A 16617-nucleotide genomic window follows, 5' to 3' on the forward strand; every position below is an offset into this window, starting at 1 on the left:
GCCAAAAGACATCCAGCTAGCACGCCGCATACGTGGAGAACGTGCTTAAGAATCCACTATGATGGGAAACATTTCATTCTTTAAAAAAAAAAAAAAAAAATTCTCTTCTTTCTGTTATTGGTAGTTCTCAATGTTAGTTATTTTTTTTCCATGGAGTCAAAAGGTACCTAAGTATATGATTGCAAGTGGAAAAACAGGGGACAGAAATCAGGTATTGGCAGTTTTTCCATTTTCATTTGTGTGTGAATTTTTAATATAAATGAGGGGACAAAGCATTAATGCAAGTCAAAAGTTTCAGTGAACAAGTTTCAGCAGTTCAACTTTATAACAATTATAAATAAACCTGTTAAATTTTTCTGGACAATGCCAGCATTTGGATTTTTTTAAAACAAGTAAATGTCTTATTGATGGCAAAAATACCCCAAACATTTATTATCTTTTGGTCAGGAATTGGGCAGTGGCTTAGCTAGGTGGCTTTGGTTAGGTTGCAGTCAAGCTGTCAGCTGACGCTACAGTTTTCTGAAGGGTTGACTGCGACTTGGAAGGATCCACTGCCAAGATAGCCCACTCACATGGCTCTTGTCTTGGCACAAGGCCCAGATCCCAGCTGGCTGTTCGCAGGCCTGTTTCATTGGCTGCTGGTAAGAGGCCTCAGTTTCTCACATGGGCCTCTCCACAAGCTGCTGGGGTGTCCTCACAACATGGCGGCCACCTTCCCCCAGAGTGAGCAATCCAAAAGACAGAGCAAGGAGGAAGCCACAGTGCCTTTTATGACCTCGTCTCTGAAGCTGCACATTGTCACTTCCACTTTATTGTGTTCTTTAGAAGCAGATCACTCTGTCCAGCCCACCCTGGACAAGTAGGTACCACACAAGTAATCACCATGTACTCGATTCTGTGGTCTCTGTTCTCCCTGACCACCACCTTCCTCTGGCCTCTGGGACTCGTTTGATGGGTCTCCTCACTACACCACCTAAGAGCTGGGCTCTGGGGTGTTTAGCTCTTTCACAGGTGCCGTGGGCCCTCAGGAGTTCTGTTTTAGCCCGTCTTCTCAGCTGATACAACTGAGTATTCATGTAAGAGGCAGCTCTGCCTTGGCAGAACACCAATCCCTTCCCCCTACTGTGAAGACATAGACTATTTTTAAGACAAAAAATGGGGATGAAGTATGTGAACAGGGTATTTAAAATCTGTGCTGCTCTAAGACTCTGCGGCCCAAGGTTGTTTTACCTACATACTCTTATTTCTTAGGGAGGTCTGAGGGCCCTTCAGGACCAATAGTGACCACTAGTGGTCGGTTCCAGGAAAGACAAAGGAGGAGTGTGAGGAAGGAGTGGATGACCCACCTGCCATCGCCACAGAGACTGGGGCTCTGAGGATTGAGAGCAACAGTGGCCCTGGGATCTCCAGAAAGGTGTACCGCTGGGTAGTGGGGGTGGGAGGGCAGGACCCACACTGCTAGAGAACCCATCGGGGCTCTCAGTTGCAAGCAACAGGCACTGACAAGGCTGATATGAGCAGAAAAGAATTTAAGGGAAGAATATGGAGGCAATCACAGAATTTCTGGGAACACTGGTGAACCAGCTTCTGAAAATGGGCAGGAACTGGAAGGCTCTGTGGCCAGAGCAAATGGCAGTGCAGTCGCCGACACCGCACCCACCACCATGGACTGGAGACAGCAACTCGTAACACCAACTCTGCCGTTGCCGCCACCCAGAACACTGCGCCACGGTCGCCAGAATCAATGCACCACTGCCCCTGCTTCCGGGCATCACTCGCACCCAATTCAAAGTCCAGGGCAGATCTGTCTGATTGGCTGACTCTGCGCCATCTGCTGGTGCCTTACCTGCAGGGGAGCTAGGAAAGGTGGCTTTTTCAGCTCCTGTTGGGGGAGGCAGGCTCCACTTCTCACCAAGATGCAAAGGGTGGGGGACTCTTTAAACAAAGGAAAAAGATCCTTATCCAGGCAGTTCCAAATCTTCAGAGGCCCCTCCAGGGAGTAAGAAACCCAGGATCCAAGATGCTTCTTGTAAGAAGTTTGGAGGGGAAGGGAAAGAGAGTGAGTGGTTAAACTATGGGAACAGCAGAACCAAAGGACCTTTTCTTTTCTTTTTGGTAAGATTAAGGGGCCTGAGCAGTTTTATAGAGGAGAAATAGGAACATCTCTTGACAACACAAAAGTAGCCTGCACGCCATTCTGCCTCTGCAGCAGCAGGACAGAACCATCCAGAGATGAGACCACTTAAGGGACGAGAAGTATTATTAATGACTCTTCAAAAGCCTAACTTGTCTGTTGCCTTTAATTAACATCTAAATAGATAACATATTCTTCTTTAATTATAATATGGAAATGTCTATGAACAAAATAGATAATTTCTTGGCAAACTCCTAGGAAAGACTGGTCAAGTCCCTCCAAGGTTTGAGCAGCAGTAGGTATGCAGCCAGGGCGTCGTCAGTGCTTGGGGACAGAGGTAAATATCCGCAATCCGTGCATTCCTTTGATTTCTTCTTTTAGTGCCTAAATAAGTAAAAGAAAATCATCATTTCTTTTGTATTTGACATTGATTACAGTAAGTCCCTCTGAGGGTATTTTTACATAGCTCCATATTTGTAGGAGACTTTGCACACACTTCCTTTAAGCAGTTTTTCCTTGGAAAACTTTTTTTTTGTTTTTTTTTGAGGGAGAATCTAACCTGGCTCAACAATCAAAAATGCTCTCTGCTTTCTGCAGGCACAGAATACTACTCCCTAGAGGCTGTCCCTGTGCCTGTGCCAAGGCCACAATCCCTGAGCCTTCGTGGCTAGCTGAGGGAGGTCACACCTTCACACAGAAGGCCTTGACCCCCTTGTGCCCTGAGCTGTGCCTTCTCCCAGCTCTCTTACAGCCCCCTGAGGACTCCCCAGCACAGGTCACAGTATCTTACAGCTACAGAGGGCCTTAGAGATCACCTAGGTCTGTTTACAGTTGAGGAAACGGAGGCCCTAATGGGGAAGTGACTTTGGATAAACATTTTTCAGCACCTGCTATGCCCACAGCATCATGCTGGGGTGCTAGGGGCTCAGATGAAAAAGGTATGGAGAAATGACGAGAAAGATAAAGGAAGTAACACAGGTCTACAAGAAACGGACTCAGCAGTGATGGGCTTTGCCAGACCACAGGCCAGCTCGGGACTGCTGTGGGTGTCCTAGGAAGGAGCGCCTGTTACCACACTGGTCGTTGAGGGAGGAGGCAGCCCAGGAGCTGGACAGCTGAGAGTGGAATGGGCAGAGAGGGACAGAGCATTGGGCCCAGGAGTGCCAGGTGAGGAGAGGCTGGGAACATACCACGACTCACCAGGAAAAGCCTGGCTTTGAGCGAGGCACATGGGGTGGAAGACTAAGGCAGAGCTCACAGAGGATCGGGAATCTCAGGCTAGGAGGGTGGGCCTGGACTTTGGGCACCCAGGGTGCACAGTGAGGGGCTCTGAGCTGGGGAGACATGAGTGGAGACTCCCTCAGGGGAGGATGATAGGCACCAGACAGAAAAGAGGCCAGAGAAGGGGAGAGGGCAACTGCTACTTACCAAATGCCTTCCACATGCCAGCACAAGGCTGGGTACGTGTGGTCAATACCTCAGACCATCTCTGCCAAAGAGGAAGTTGAGGCTCAGATCCCACTGTGAGCTGAGAGCCAAGATGGGCCCAGCTCTGCCCAACACAAAAGGGAAGTCGGTGCTCACTGTCCTCCCGACGGCTGCTCCCCAGGGAGGGGACAGGATGGATGGGGAGGAACACCCGTCACCTGGCCTCCCTTGGGACTAGCCCAAAGCAGATGCCGGTGATTATTTCAGAAGAGAAGCCTGATCAACCACGCAAGCTGGGAGAGGCTGGGCCACAAGCTGGCAGGTCCCAGAGGAACAGTGAGTTTGCTTCGGAGGGTGGAGCAGCTGTGAGTCATGGTGGCAGGGGCACCCAGTCCCCAGGGAACCCAGGAGGGACTGTCTGATGAGAAGGATGCCTTTCCTGGCCCCTTTGGGCCTGAGAGTCTCAATTTTACTAGGGTGACCAGAAAGATTGATGAGGAAAGCTTCACCCTGGCCCAGGACCACCAGACCCCCACCTGACAGCCTGGGCACCCAGTGCATCTGGACGGAGCACCTCCCCGCACTCTCACCCACTCCCCAAGAACCCACTCACTCAGCACTCAGGGAATAGACCCATTGCTTTCTCCACTCCACTTCCGATCGGCCGCCTCCTACGTGGAGTGCCTGTCAGACCCCAATTCCCAGCACCTCAAAAGATGGGCCACTAACTCCAGGTCCCTGCTAGATGCCTACAGGCCAAAAGACTCGCTAGTAAAGACATTTTATTTCGCTCCTCCCACAGCCAACACCCGCAAATGTAATCTAATCCTCTGAAAATGCCCTCGAGCACATCAGTACATTGATACAAGCACGTCAGAGCACTAACAGCCAGCTGTGGCTAACGAGAGCCTCTGCTCAAGCTGAAGGTCAGGCTCGGCACGCCCTTAGTCCCCTGCCAACCCCGCTCCGGCAGCTGTGGGCGCCTGGCTAGAGGACCACAGGACCTGCTCCATAACCAGCAGTGCTCGCGTGGGCAAAGGGGCCGCTGTGGTATCCCCGGGTAAAAGTACACCATTGCCAAGAGGGCGATTCTATGAAATGGGACACTTCTTAGGCACTGAATGTGTAATTTCTCTGTAAGCCAATAACCCAGCCCAGGCCAGCTCTCCTGTCTGCAAACTCAACAAGTACTGACTGAGCTCCTTTATGTGCCGGGTCCTTTGTTAGTGGTGGGGGACACAGCAGTGAACAAAACAGACCCAGGCCCAGCCTAGAATCGGCTTTCTAGGGCGATGCCTCCCGCTGGGAAGGTGTGGGGGGAGTACACGTTCCACAGGGGCCCAGGGGAAACCCTGAGCACAAGACGATGTAGGTGACCTTCCCCCAAACCGAAGGAACTGCTGCCCTCCCGGGGACTTGGCGCAGGTTCCGCCCAGTGTCCTACATGCTGATGACAGTGGCGGCAGCTGCCATTTATTGAGGGTTTACTATGTGCCACGCACTGTTCTCAGGGCTCTGTATGTTCTTAATCACAAATCCTCAAAACAGCCCTTTGAGGCAAGTACTATTCCTCTCCCTGTGTTACAGATTAGGAAACTGAGTCACAGGGAGGTTGAGGAACTTGCTCAAGGTCACACAGCTAGAAAGTAGCAGAGCCTACGTTTGAAATGTGTGGAATCCGACTCCTGAACCTGCATCTTTAACCACTTGTAATTGTGGCTTCACGGCAGGGGATGCACTCAAATTAACAGCACCCTTAGGAGTCCAATTGTACGAGGTGGTCTGAATAAAACCCAGTCCCGTCAGCTGGGGACGAGCTGGGTAAGTCACAGCTTCTCTACCTTGTCTTTGACCTTGACTCCAATCCCTGAGATCATGTGGGGCTAGAAGCTGTTGCACCCCCGACTCCCCGGGCAGACCATCAGCACGCCTTTGGGGCCCACATGCCAGTGAAGGGCTGGGCTCCAGGAGAATCTGAAGATGGATCCAGAAGAGAACCAGCCCACATGAGGCTGACAGGGCCAAGGGACAGAAGGCAGGGAGGTAAGTATCCAGGACACAAGGCAGAAAACGCTGGAGTCAGAGGGTGGAGGGCATTCTCCCACACAAGGCAGGTAGGAGGCAGCATTTGAGCTGGGCAGAGCGGAACCCTGCAGGGGGTCTGATCTGGACAAACATCCAGATGCACAGAGACCAACAGGCAGAGGCTGAGGGAGGGTACATGGCCCCCCTCCGGTGCGGGAGGCCTGGAATAGCAATCTGGGACACCTGAACTCGAGGTGTGAGGGGTCACAGAGGGACTCTCATGACCAAAGCGTTCACAGTGCTCAAGACCTTCCAGAAAGATGTCAAACACCTCTGCTGAAAGGGGTGAGTTTATAGACCGGCCCAGGGGTCAAGGCTGGTATTAATTCCAAGTAAAATAAGTGTAGATCATGGATAAACTTGTCCTTGTCTCGTTAAATCTGATGTTTCAGACCCCTATTGTCTGTCACTGGGTCTGGGGCAGCTGGAGCAATTCTTAATCATGCCGAGGCTCAATTTACCCATCTGTAAAGCAGTCCTAGAGAGAGGCTAAAAAAAAACCCTTCAAATCTACAAAAACATACATATATCTTTTGATACTCCTGCATTTACAAATACTATTCAATATGTGACAATAACAGTAAACACTGGTAACGTTATACAAAAAAAATGCAATCTAAGTAACTATCGGAGGACTTGTTTTCAATTTTGAATAAAAGTCGTATTTGCCCACAATCGGTTTCCAGATAGTTTCAGATTATATTTTTCTCAGGTCCTAAGTCCTGTTTGCATGACTGAGGTATTGCATTATCCTTCCCTAGGACTGCCGATAAAATACCATCCCCACTTGGCAGGCCGTTTCGGAGGCTGGAGACGGTGGCAAAGGAGCGTTGTTACCTCTACTAACCTGATTTACCATCTGGTGCTGCTGCACAGTCCTCTTCTCCTTAAATTCTTCTGACTCGATCTGGATCTCATACATCGCCCCACAGCCTCCTGAAATAAATGCAATTTGAAAGTGTTTCAGTCGCGAAGTTAGGGCAGCCACGGTCCCGTGTGTCCTGGAAGTACCACACAATCTCAAGAAGGTCTGCATATTATTATTCAGTAGAAAGTTGCTAAGACTGTTAGACAAAGATCATGGCTGACAATCTGGCCACATACTTTTCCTGACAGGCTGCCCTGATCCAAAACGTGCTCTTCGTTTTGCAAGGCAGTTGTACCAACAGGATTATTACGTGTGGGGCAGGAAAGAGGAGGCACAAAGCATGAAAAACCTAGGAAATGTAGGCTTTCCTGGTATTTTATTAAACCAGCAAACGCCATGGAAGAGGGTGGGAGGGACTGAATTTCAATGTTTCACCTTCAAAAAATATCAGCAATCGGGATTTTTTTTAAGTGCAAAAATACACTCAAATTTGGTTTGAAAACTGTGGACTGCTATCCCAAAGAAAAGGAAAGGAACACGGAAGTGAGATAGAGACAGGGACACAGCATTATAACACAAAGTGCAGACACACAGTTCATTGGGCTGCTGGGGCTCTCCAGCACCTCCTGCTCTACAAGCAACACTGAGCGTTTCATCCTGGGCTTCCGCAGGGAGGGAGCAGCTTTCCGGGGAAGCTCTCGACGCAGAGCTTGTGGTGGACTCATCCAGCCCCTTACCAAGTCTCCACACGGCTGGAGAGCTAATGCTGATGACTAATGAGAAAACGTGCTGCCCTGGCATCAGACAACCTGGGCTAGAAAGAAAATGTCCCCTGTGCTGTTAACACCAGGCCATTGTATGAGAAGTTCTTTGGTATGTTTCTCTTACGGGCTCTAGGAGTCAGTCCACGCTTTGGTTAAATCAAGGTTCCCAGCCTCAATTCCCTTTCTGCATGCGGTCTAGGGTTGGGCAGCCAGACAGGAGGTCACGTTCCAGCTCTGCCACACCTGGGTCTGGGGCAGGTACAGAACTGGTGACATCAGGCCTTAGCATTGCCTGAGATCTCTGCAGCGTGCTGACTCCACCTCCCATTCCAAACGATCTTTAGATTGACTCATTTCCTCTAGTTTTCCAGAATGAAAACTGCTTTCTAACCCTTCCCCCAATCCTTGTAAATGTTATGCTTTCAGAGAAGCCAGCGAGCTATCATGGCAATGCAGAGTGGCAAAGACCACGTCTGGGTGTGGGGAGTCAGGCAGACGCCCATGGCCAAGCCGCTCCACGGGTGTGTCTCGATAAAGGCTCTATCTTCCCCATCCTGTGGGTGTAGAAGGTGATTGCCCAGCCTGCTCCTAACACAGCCAGCCTGAACTTCTGAGGTGCCAGCAGCCATCTGAGAAAGCAGCGCCTGGTTGGGGTAGGAAACTGGGCTCAAGCCAGAGTCTGCCATGGGTCCTGGTTCTGGTTCTGCCACCTCCTCCCAGTGCAGGATTGGGCAGGCTCTTTGGCCTCCCTGGGCTCAGCTCCTCATGTGGAAAGTGAGGCAGTTACTTTCCTCAAAAGCGCAAAATCCTCCTGGGGTCCACTCCAGCTCTGACATTCAAGGGTGTCAGAAGAATGTGGAGACATTTTTGGAAAGCCCACCCATCTTGCAGTCATATTAAAGACTGTGGGCCAGGGCCTCAAGGTGACTGAGAGGGACCTCATCCCCACACAATTTCCCTCAATGCTTCTGTATCCCCACTTCCACATCTGCCCAAAAGTCACACACATATTGAGAAGCCATGATAGCAAGTTCCTTCCGCCAAGCCCCCTGCCCTCTGCCCCTCCAGAGGGCAAAATTCTACTTAACTCCATGGGGAAGATGAGAGAAATAGAAAGCCTTACCTGAAATGTCAGTGACTTTGATTGCTGTAGCTCGAGGAAAGCTTTCTTTGAGAATTTGGGTCACTTTGAGCTCCCCCTCAGTCTGCGAGGCAAACATCCGCTGGGCACAGTGGGGAAGAGAAAGCTGCCACAGAACAAAGAAGAGTCATGGCGAGTACGATGAAGCTGCCCCTGGCTGGCCGGGCCACTGTGCAGGCCCCACCTGCCATTCCCTTGCGAGGCAGGGCCAGCATGGCCATGGGCTAGGTCAGAGGGGCTGTGTTCATGGCATCAGATGTCCACTTAAGTGTCCCAGGATGCAGAATAAACTTTCTTGGGGTGGGGGTCAGGAGATTGTAAATATTAGGTTGGTGCAAAGGTAACTGCAGTTTAAAATGTTAAAAATAACTGCAAAAGGCAGCCGGTTGGCTCAGTGGTTAGAGCGCAGTGCTCATAACACCAAGGTTGCTGGTTCGATTCCCACATGGGCCAGTGAGCTACACCCTCCACAACCAGACTGAAGGACAACGACTTGACTTGGAGCTGATGGGCCCTGGAAAAACACACTGTTCCCCAACATTCTCCAATAAAAAAAAATTTTTTAATAATAATTGCAAAAACCACAATTACTTTTGCACCAACCTAATAACTCACTTTTTATTCTAGAGACAAGGCCCCAAACTTTATTCAATAGATGTTTAACTTGCCATGATAATGCCATGAGAGATACCATCATGACGGCAGTTTTATAGGTGAGAAAACTGAGGCATTAAATAATACGTCCAAGGCAGAATCAGTTAGTAAAATGCAGAGCTGGGAGAGGCTGGGCAGCCTGCCTCAGACGTGCCCTGCTGGGTCAGTGTGCCCCTGCCCATGCACTGGTGGGGGCAAATATCACCCACCCTTTAGACCTGATTCACATCCCAGTCTCTCCAGTGGGATATGACCGTGTGACCTACTGCCCAATAAGCCAGCTACCCTTTGCAACATGTACTAATTCTCAAGGGGGAAAGGAAGCAGAATTCTATTAAATGACCTGAAGGAGGAACATTTTTAGATTATTTGCCATTGGCCATTCTTTCCTCCACCCCCAATGGCAACCCCAGGGAGCCAGTGCTTCTGAGGGGAACATGTCTCAACACTTAGGGGTAAAGGGGCAGAAAACCAGGTCAGCAGCCCCTTGGCTGGGTTGACACTGAAAAGGGAGACTGAAAACAGAGCATGGCAAGCCTTGAAAGTCAGGCTAAAGATTTTGGACTTAGCAGATGTCTTGAAGCTAGTACCTTTTGAAGCTACCGTGTGTCCCCGAAAATAAGACCTAGCCAGACAATCAGCTCTAAAGCGTCTTTTGGAGCAAAAATTAATATAAGACATAGAGCTGATTGTCTGGCTAGGTCTTATTTTCGGGGAAACACCGTAGTCAGGAAACATACCCGGTTAAGAGGCGTTACAAAGGGAGTAGCACCAGCGTGGGTCCCTGACTGGAGGAGGGTGGTAGGTGGGAGAACACCAGCGCTGTTCATCAAGCTGGTGCTGAAGGTACCTCCCCTTCGCCCTCAGTCCTGCCCATCCTCAAGCCTTTCCCAATGGCCCAGAGCAGGGTCCTGTGTTATAGAATCTCGGAGCACTTTCTTGGGTACTGGCTCTTTCACCAACTCGTCTCAAAGGCCAAGACTGAGTCTGTCCTGTCACTGCAGGCTTCCAGTCGAGCTCAGGGCCGGCCCTCTGGAGGAGTTGGGGGATGGATGGATGGATGGATGGATGGATGGATGGATGGATGGATGGATGCCGGCCGGACCAGCATGGGAAGAGGGGAAGAACCCCACTTGCCTACTGGGCACCCACAAAGAAGTCTGGCAGGCAGTTGAAATACAGGTCAGTAGGAAGATCTGGACTTAGGCTGTCTGAGTGTTGTGTGGAGGGAGAGAAACTTGATGTTGGGAACCTGGGTAAGACCCGGGTGTGTGTTGGGATGGAGCCTTTTTTGAGGACAGCACCTTGCAGGGCAAAGGCAGAGGGTAACCAGGGGGCAGGTAGACGCATAATCACAAGGAGGTGAGGGTGGTTAGCACTGCAGATTCCTCAGGAGAAGTCTTTCCTTCATCTTAGCAGATCTGTGGGCAGCGGCAGCTGCATTTAAACCCGCAATCTACCGACAAAATCCAGATACCACAAGTCCACACTGAAATTCATCAGTACAACTGCTTGGGGGAGGCAGGTCCAAGACCATCAGGGGAGAAGGAAGAATGTGAGAGGAAAGGAAATGAAGTGGATAAAGTGTGGAAAGGATGAATGAGAACGGGGAGAGAAAATTAGGAGAGCGCGTGGTGAGTGTCCTCTGTTGGACTTCGACAACGGGTGCGTGGGATTTGGGGGAGGGTCAAGGTCAAGGAGGCCCGGCGGAGAGTCCCAGATCCCAGACCCCGGCACAGAGCCCGGCACCCACGCAGTGACCGACAGCGCTTTTCCCGTGCCGTCTGCATTACGGCTGTTTAGGTGTCTGTTCTCGCCCCACCTCCACCCGGCTAGGGAGGTCCCCCAGCGCGCGGGGACCTGACACTTCTCCGAATGCTGGTTGCCCGGTACCACTGAAGGGACAAATCAACGACTGAATAAATGAAAGAAAGGGAAGCCCCCTGCCCCGGCCCTGCCGCAGCTCCCACCCCGCGGGGAGCACCCGGTCCTTGCCCCCGCTCACCAGGCGAATCTGGCGGAGCAGAGGAGCTGCCGCGGCCGGGCTCCACGCCGCCATGCCCGGCCGACGCGACCCGCCGCCCGAGGTCACCGTGTGGCCCGAAAGGCGCGGAGCCCAGCACCGAAAGCCGCGGCCGTTGGCGAGGCCGCCCCCTGCCGCCCGGAGGCCGCGGGCCGCTCACCCCGGTACGTGCCACCCCGAGACCTGCCGCACCGCCCGCGCAGGGCGCCCCCTCCCCCACACTCGTGCAGCGCTCCGCTCTTCTCCCGCACCCTCGTTCCACCAGCCGGTGCTTCCCTCTCGGCCTAGAAACACCACCCGGATCCCTGGCCCTCCGATCTGACTTTCCATCGTCCCAGTGTCCCTTGTGCCCTGGGTGGAACTTCACACCCCACTCCCCACCCCCCACCTGCAACCTAGCTTCTCAACTGAGGAGTTTGGGTTTTTCCCTTCAGAAAAAGGAAGCCGGGGGGCAGGATTTTAAGCATTAAGAGTTCCAGAACTGCGAGGAGCAGGACTGTAGGGGCTGGAGTTAGAGCCGAGGACGTGAGTTCCGAGGCTAATACAGTGGTCCGGGTGCGACTTGAGGCCTGAACTGGAGCAGCAGCGGCTGGAGGGAAGGGAGAAGTGGGTTGAGATATTTGGGAGCTGAGTGGAATGCAGTGACTGGATTGGGGTGGGATAAGGGTGAGGAAGCCATCTAGGATGACTCCTAAGTTTCTGGCTTCGACAACGAAATAGGGGGAGGGCCAGGTGGGGCGTGAAGGGAGGCGACAAAGTCAGTTTTGGATTTGCCTGAATTGAAGGTGCATACGGGATACCGCCCACCGGACATGTAGACTCCACAGACCCAGAAGTCCTAAGAATGTAGTGGAAGCTGATGTCACGAGGGATGGGTAAGATTGTCAGCTAACCTGCCCGCCTCTGGAGTATCAGATAGAAAGAAATCAAGGCCGAAATTCTACCAAGCCCTTTCTCTAGCTGTAGTTGCAGCACGTGGTCTGGTACACCCTGCGGGCTTTACCAGGTCTTTTTGGTATTTCATGCCAACCTATCCAATCAATAGCCGTCAGCGTTTCAAATGGATGTGTTAGTTAGACCTAGTTGTTCTTTAAAGTGATCAACTAAAAATATGCTCAATCCACTGATGTATTGAGTGACTCCCACATTTTGGCTCTCATTACTTTCTCCTTTCGATTAATGTAATAGCTTTTCACATTTTTGGTTGATTCCTTGAAAGTTATGGTTGGGTGGAATTAAGGATAATTTGCTAACTTTTAATTTTTCTTCACTCATGTCAATGATATAATTAAAACTGCCAAACAATATTTTATCCACTCGTGCAGTGGTTAACCACTCCCTTGCTCCTCAAACCACATAGTTCAGTTGATGCTAGACCCAACCCTGATCTAGGCGTGATCACAAGATCGAGGTCTGGCCAATCAATCATAGGGATTGGTTTAGGGTGAGTCACATAATTTGAGCCAGACCAAAGACAGATGGTCTAGGGACTTCTCTGGAACTAAAGAAAAGATAATTTGCAACTGGATTGCTAAACTGGTAGAATGCCTACTGCTGGTGGCCATCTTTGCAACCATGTGGGCAGCGCCACTTCAGAAATGAAACAGAAACAGAAGAAAGAGCTGAGAGGAGACAGAAGTTTGAGGTTGCTTGTGCAACTGGAAACCAGCAGTGCCAGAAATGAGCACTAAAGTCATTTTACTTGTTGTTAACTTAAAAATAAAAAGACCTTTCAAAGTGAGAGGCAAACAAGCGTTTTAGATCAATAGGAATAGCTATTCGGGAATCATTAATTCAGGCAAAAGCCCAAATAATGTTCCGATTAGGAGACAAAAGCAATAGTTATTTATGATAGGGAAGGAGAATAATTACATCATTAGAAGGAAGGTGTATTTATTGGTGCAGATAACACAGTGATGTTAATTCTAAAGGGTGTTTAATTTTCGGTCCAGGAGTCATAGTAACTGGGTTTTTTGGGAGGTTTTTCTGTTGTTTTTAAAAATTTTTTATTAGGGAATAGTGTGTTTTTCCAGGGCCCATCAGCTCCAAGTCATTGACCTTCAGTCTAGTTGTGGAGGGCGCAGCTCAGCTCCAAGTCCAGTTGCTGTTTTCAATCTTAGTTGCAGGGGCGCAGCCCAACCATCCCATGTGGGAATTGCAACCGGCGATCTTGTTAAGAGATAGAGCTCTAATCAATTGAGCCATCCAGCCGCCCCTCCCACAGCTCGGTGGCAGCTCGTTGTCTTCAGTCTAGTTGTGGAGGGCTCAGCTCACTGGCCCATGTGGGAATCGAACCAGCAGCCCTGTTGTTAAGAGCTCATGCTCTAACCAACTGAGCCATCCAGCCGTCCAGTAACTATTTTTTTGTTGTTGTAGTTTTTGTTATTGTTATTTTTGCAAACAGTTCTTTGGGAAACAAGGTTGCTTAGGCCCCGTCCAAAGGTCATATTCCAAGGTTTGAGTTCTAAGACATACATGGCGTTCCTCTGGTATGGCAGCTCTGGCTCCATTTTAAAGTGGCTCTGTTTATGTTGTTTACATTGGGTTTGTCACTTGTAACTAAGAGACCTATGTTAAACTCACTAATCTACATTTACAGAATTCCTCCTTCTTTCGTTTATTGAAAATCAGTATTTTTGCTTATGTACAAACTTCCTCTTCCCCGTTGTGGGGACAGAGCCAGGAGTGCAGTTTCCAGGCTCTCGGCCTTATGTGGAAAGGTGTTCACAAGACCGAGGTCTGGCAAATCATGAGGTCTGGCCACGGCTACACTAGCAGCAAATGGGGGCTAGCAAGATGGTGGCTGAGCTAGCAAGCATGGATTGCAGTTAGCAAGTGAGGTTGGTTGGCAGAGAAGCGGACAGCAGGTTGCGGATCGTGTGGCTCCTGCTTCCTGTGTCTCCAGCCCAGCCGCCAGCGAGACTATAGTGGTATGACTCCCCTGTCTATCGCTCCATGGATGTTCCTTTTTGGCCTAGCCATGTCCTGCGTTATGTGAGAACCGGGACCAGAGACCCCGCCTGAGTCCCTGCATGACACCCATACTTTTAACAATTGCTCTCATTATGTTATTTTGGAGTACTGTCACTGCCCTCGTGTCCTCCCCTGCCGTTTCCACACTATCATCAGAGCCATCTGAGATGAAAATATGTCCGTTATTTGCTTACTTAAAATCCTTTACTCTTCATCACCTATAGGGAAAGCCCCAAGTTCTTTCATATGATTTAACCCCTACCTAGCCGTCCAACTGAAATCCACCCTTCACTAATACTGGACTTCTTGTACATCCCTGTACAAGCTATGGTACAAGTTTGGTTATGTAGCTACCCATCTTTTGAGCCAATTCAAGCCTTGTCTTCTCCAGGAAGCCACTGCTGACTGTCCCATAGTAAACTAAGGACCCACGACTCCTGTATAACTTTTATTGCACATATGGCCCTTTAGTACTATCAGTTTATGTGTCTGTTTCTCCCACTGGTCTGTAAGCTCCAAGACAGGATCCTGCTTTATTCATCTATGTCAATGGCCCAGCATGCCATGGGACAGAGTGCGTGCACTGTGATTACTTAACTGACAGAGGTTTAGCAATTCTAGTTCCACAGCCTGAATCTGAACCTTTTCAGAAAAGATGTGTAGAACAATCTCACCAGTCTTGGGCTTCCAAATTAGTTCCAACTTCACAGTTCAAGTATGATTTTTTTTTTTTAAGTGACAGAAGCAAATAAAAGGCCAGTTTTACTTTGTTATGATAAATGTAATGCCTTTAGACTCAGGAAATGGGTCTATCTCTTCTGCATTTTACTTTTATGCCCTGAACTTGAGATTTTTTTTAAAAGATTTTATTGGGGAAGGGGAACAGTGTGTATTTCCAGGACTCTTTATTGGAGAACAGTAGTGTTTTTTCCAGGACTCACCAACTCCATCCACGTCAAGTTGTTGTTCTTTCAATCTTAGTTGCAGGGGGCGCAGCCCCACCATCGCTTGCAGGAGTTGAACCGGCAACCTTGTGGTTGAGAGTCCGTGCTCCAACCGAGCCATCTAGCGGACCCTCCGGCTGCTCAGCTGCAGCTCATTGACTTCATTCTAGTTGCAGCGCAGCTCGCTGGCCCATGTGGGCATCAACCAGCAGCCCTGTTGCCCAGAGCTCGTGCTCTAACCAACTGAGCCACTGGTCCGCCCTGAGATTCTCTTATCTTCACCTATATTGGTCTATGATCGCTCCCAGTTTTGTTATATTTACATCTGAGTTAACTGCAGCAAACTTCTTAGATAGAATCCCCGTAGATACATATCCTTTTTTACCTTACTGCTAAAAAATTAATGGCAGTCATTTCATACAGCCTTCTAGCACTCTTGAACACAGAATTTTTACAAATGCAACAGAGAGAGACCTGCCTCACTATGACCTATTTGAAGTCTGTTTCGTGACACTGTTAAAAACACCAAAAAATTCCTAACATACCTCTCAATTGCCACCCACTCCCCTGGTTGCTGTAAGGATTAAATAACATGCTAAAGGACTCCCCTAAAACAGGTAGGTTCCTCTAAGGAAGGGATATTCAAAGTGCTGGTCAACCACAAGCTAAGGAGCTTGGCCAGAATCCAAATAAATAATCTACTTCCTTCATTTAGGAAATATACTAACCGCCCCCCAAAAAAACATATATATATCAGCTGAGCTAAACAGTGCACTGAAGCTCACATATCAGCAGCCAGTCCAAACTTTTGGACCATTCAGCACCTTTTAAACAATTTTGCTATGAGCTCTGAACCCTTAAGTAAAATCCAGAGTGTTCCCCAGCCTCTGTTGCAGCCAGGACAGAGGTATGTGACCTAGGACCTGCCAATCAGAGGCATCCATGCAGGTTTTTGATTAGGAAAACACATAAAAGGAAGTGGTAGGTAAAATCCTTTATTCTGGTCAAGACACATGTAGCTTTTGGGAGGAGCTGAGACCGAGACTGACATCTAGTGCCCACCGATAGCAGTGCAGGATGTCGTGTCCATACCTAGCCCTACAGCAATGGGGTAGGCCCAAGCCAGAGTTGGGATAGTTCCTGGCTGTGCAGTTTTGCAGCCCAACTCTGGCCCTTCCAAAGATGATTTGGGTTATTCTACTACTCATTTATAAAGTTTGAAATAGCTTTCAAATTTAGTCATTTAGACACGCATATGAACTTAACATTGTTGTGATCAATTTTAAGCCTACTGAAATATAACTGTCCAAAAAATCCAAAACAGACTGTAGTTTACCCATAGCTTATACACAATGAGTGTTAATCCTTATTATTCATTCATTAAGTTTTTAACTTTACTCAAAAAAGGTCAAAACACGTCTAGCACTGCTATTTTGAATAGACCTAACTAAAATTGTGAGTACGTATTTATAATTTGGACCTCTAAATATAACTATTTTTCCCATAATAATGAAAAATGGCTGTCTGGGTGAAGGGTTGTCTTTCAAATATGCTGAGCACTCAATTCAAGTTCAGAAAATTAAGGAGTCCAGTCTCTCTTCTT

General features: G+C 49.2%; 1 protein-coding gene across 1 annotated transcript; it reads right to left on the reverse strand.

Moving 5' to 3' along the window:
• Window positions 1–2282: 2282 nt before the first annotated feature.
• Window positions 2283–11228, reverse strand: BOLA3 (bolA family member 3). The gene is made up of 4 exons (XM_019750338.2): window positions 11080–11228; window positions 8403–8526; window positions 6495–6583; window positions 2283–2518 (listed from the first exon to the last, which is right to left on the reverse strand). Exons 1-4 carry the CDS (start codon window positions 11131–11133, stop codon window positions 2453–2455), a joined length of 333 nt encoding a protein of 110 aa, XP_019605897.2. The 5' UTR covers window positions 11134–11228; the 3' UTR covers window positions 2283–2452.
• Between the last annotated feature and the right edge of the window lie 5389 nt (window positions 11229–16617).

This window comes from Rhinolophus sinicus, linkage group LG05 (assembly GCF_036562045.2).
Source record: "Rhinolophus sinicus isolate RSC01 linkage group LG05, ASM3656204v1, whole genome shotgun sequence".
Classification (NCBI taxonomy): Eukaryota; Metazoa; Chordata; class Mammalia; order Chiroptera; family Rhinolophidae; genus Rhinolophus; species Rhinolophus sinicus.

What these genes read in the sequence shown, in the direction of transcription:
- BOLA3 (XM_019750338.2), bottom strand. Translation starts at nt 11,133, where the DNA reads ATGGCGGCGTGGAGCCCGGCCGCGGCAGCTCCTCTGCTCCGCCAGATT. An exon ending in TGCTCCGCCAGATTCGCCTG is followed by an intron (nt 8,527 to 11,079) that starts GTGAGCGGGGGC and finishes GTTCTGTGGCAG; the next exon opens with CTTTCTCTTCCCCACTGTGC. An exon ending in CAAAGTCACTGACATTTCAG is followed by an intron (nt 6,584 to 8,402) that starts GTAAGGCTTTCT and finishes CATTTATTTCAG; the next exon opens with GAGGCTGTGGGGCGATGTAT.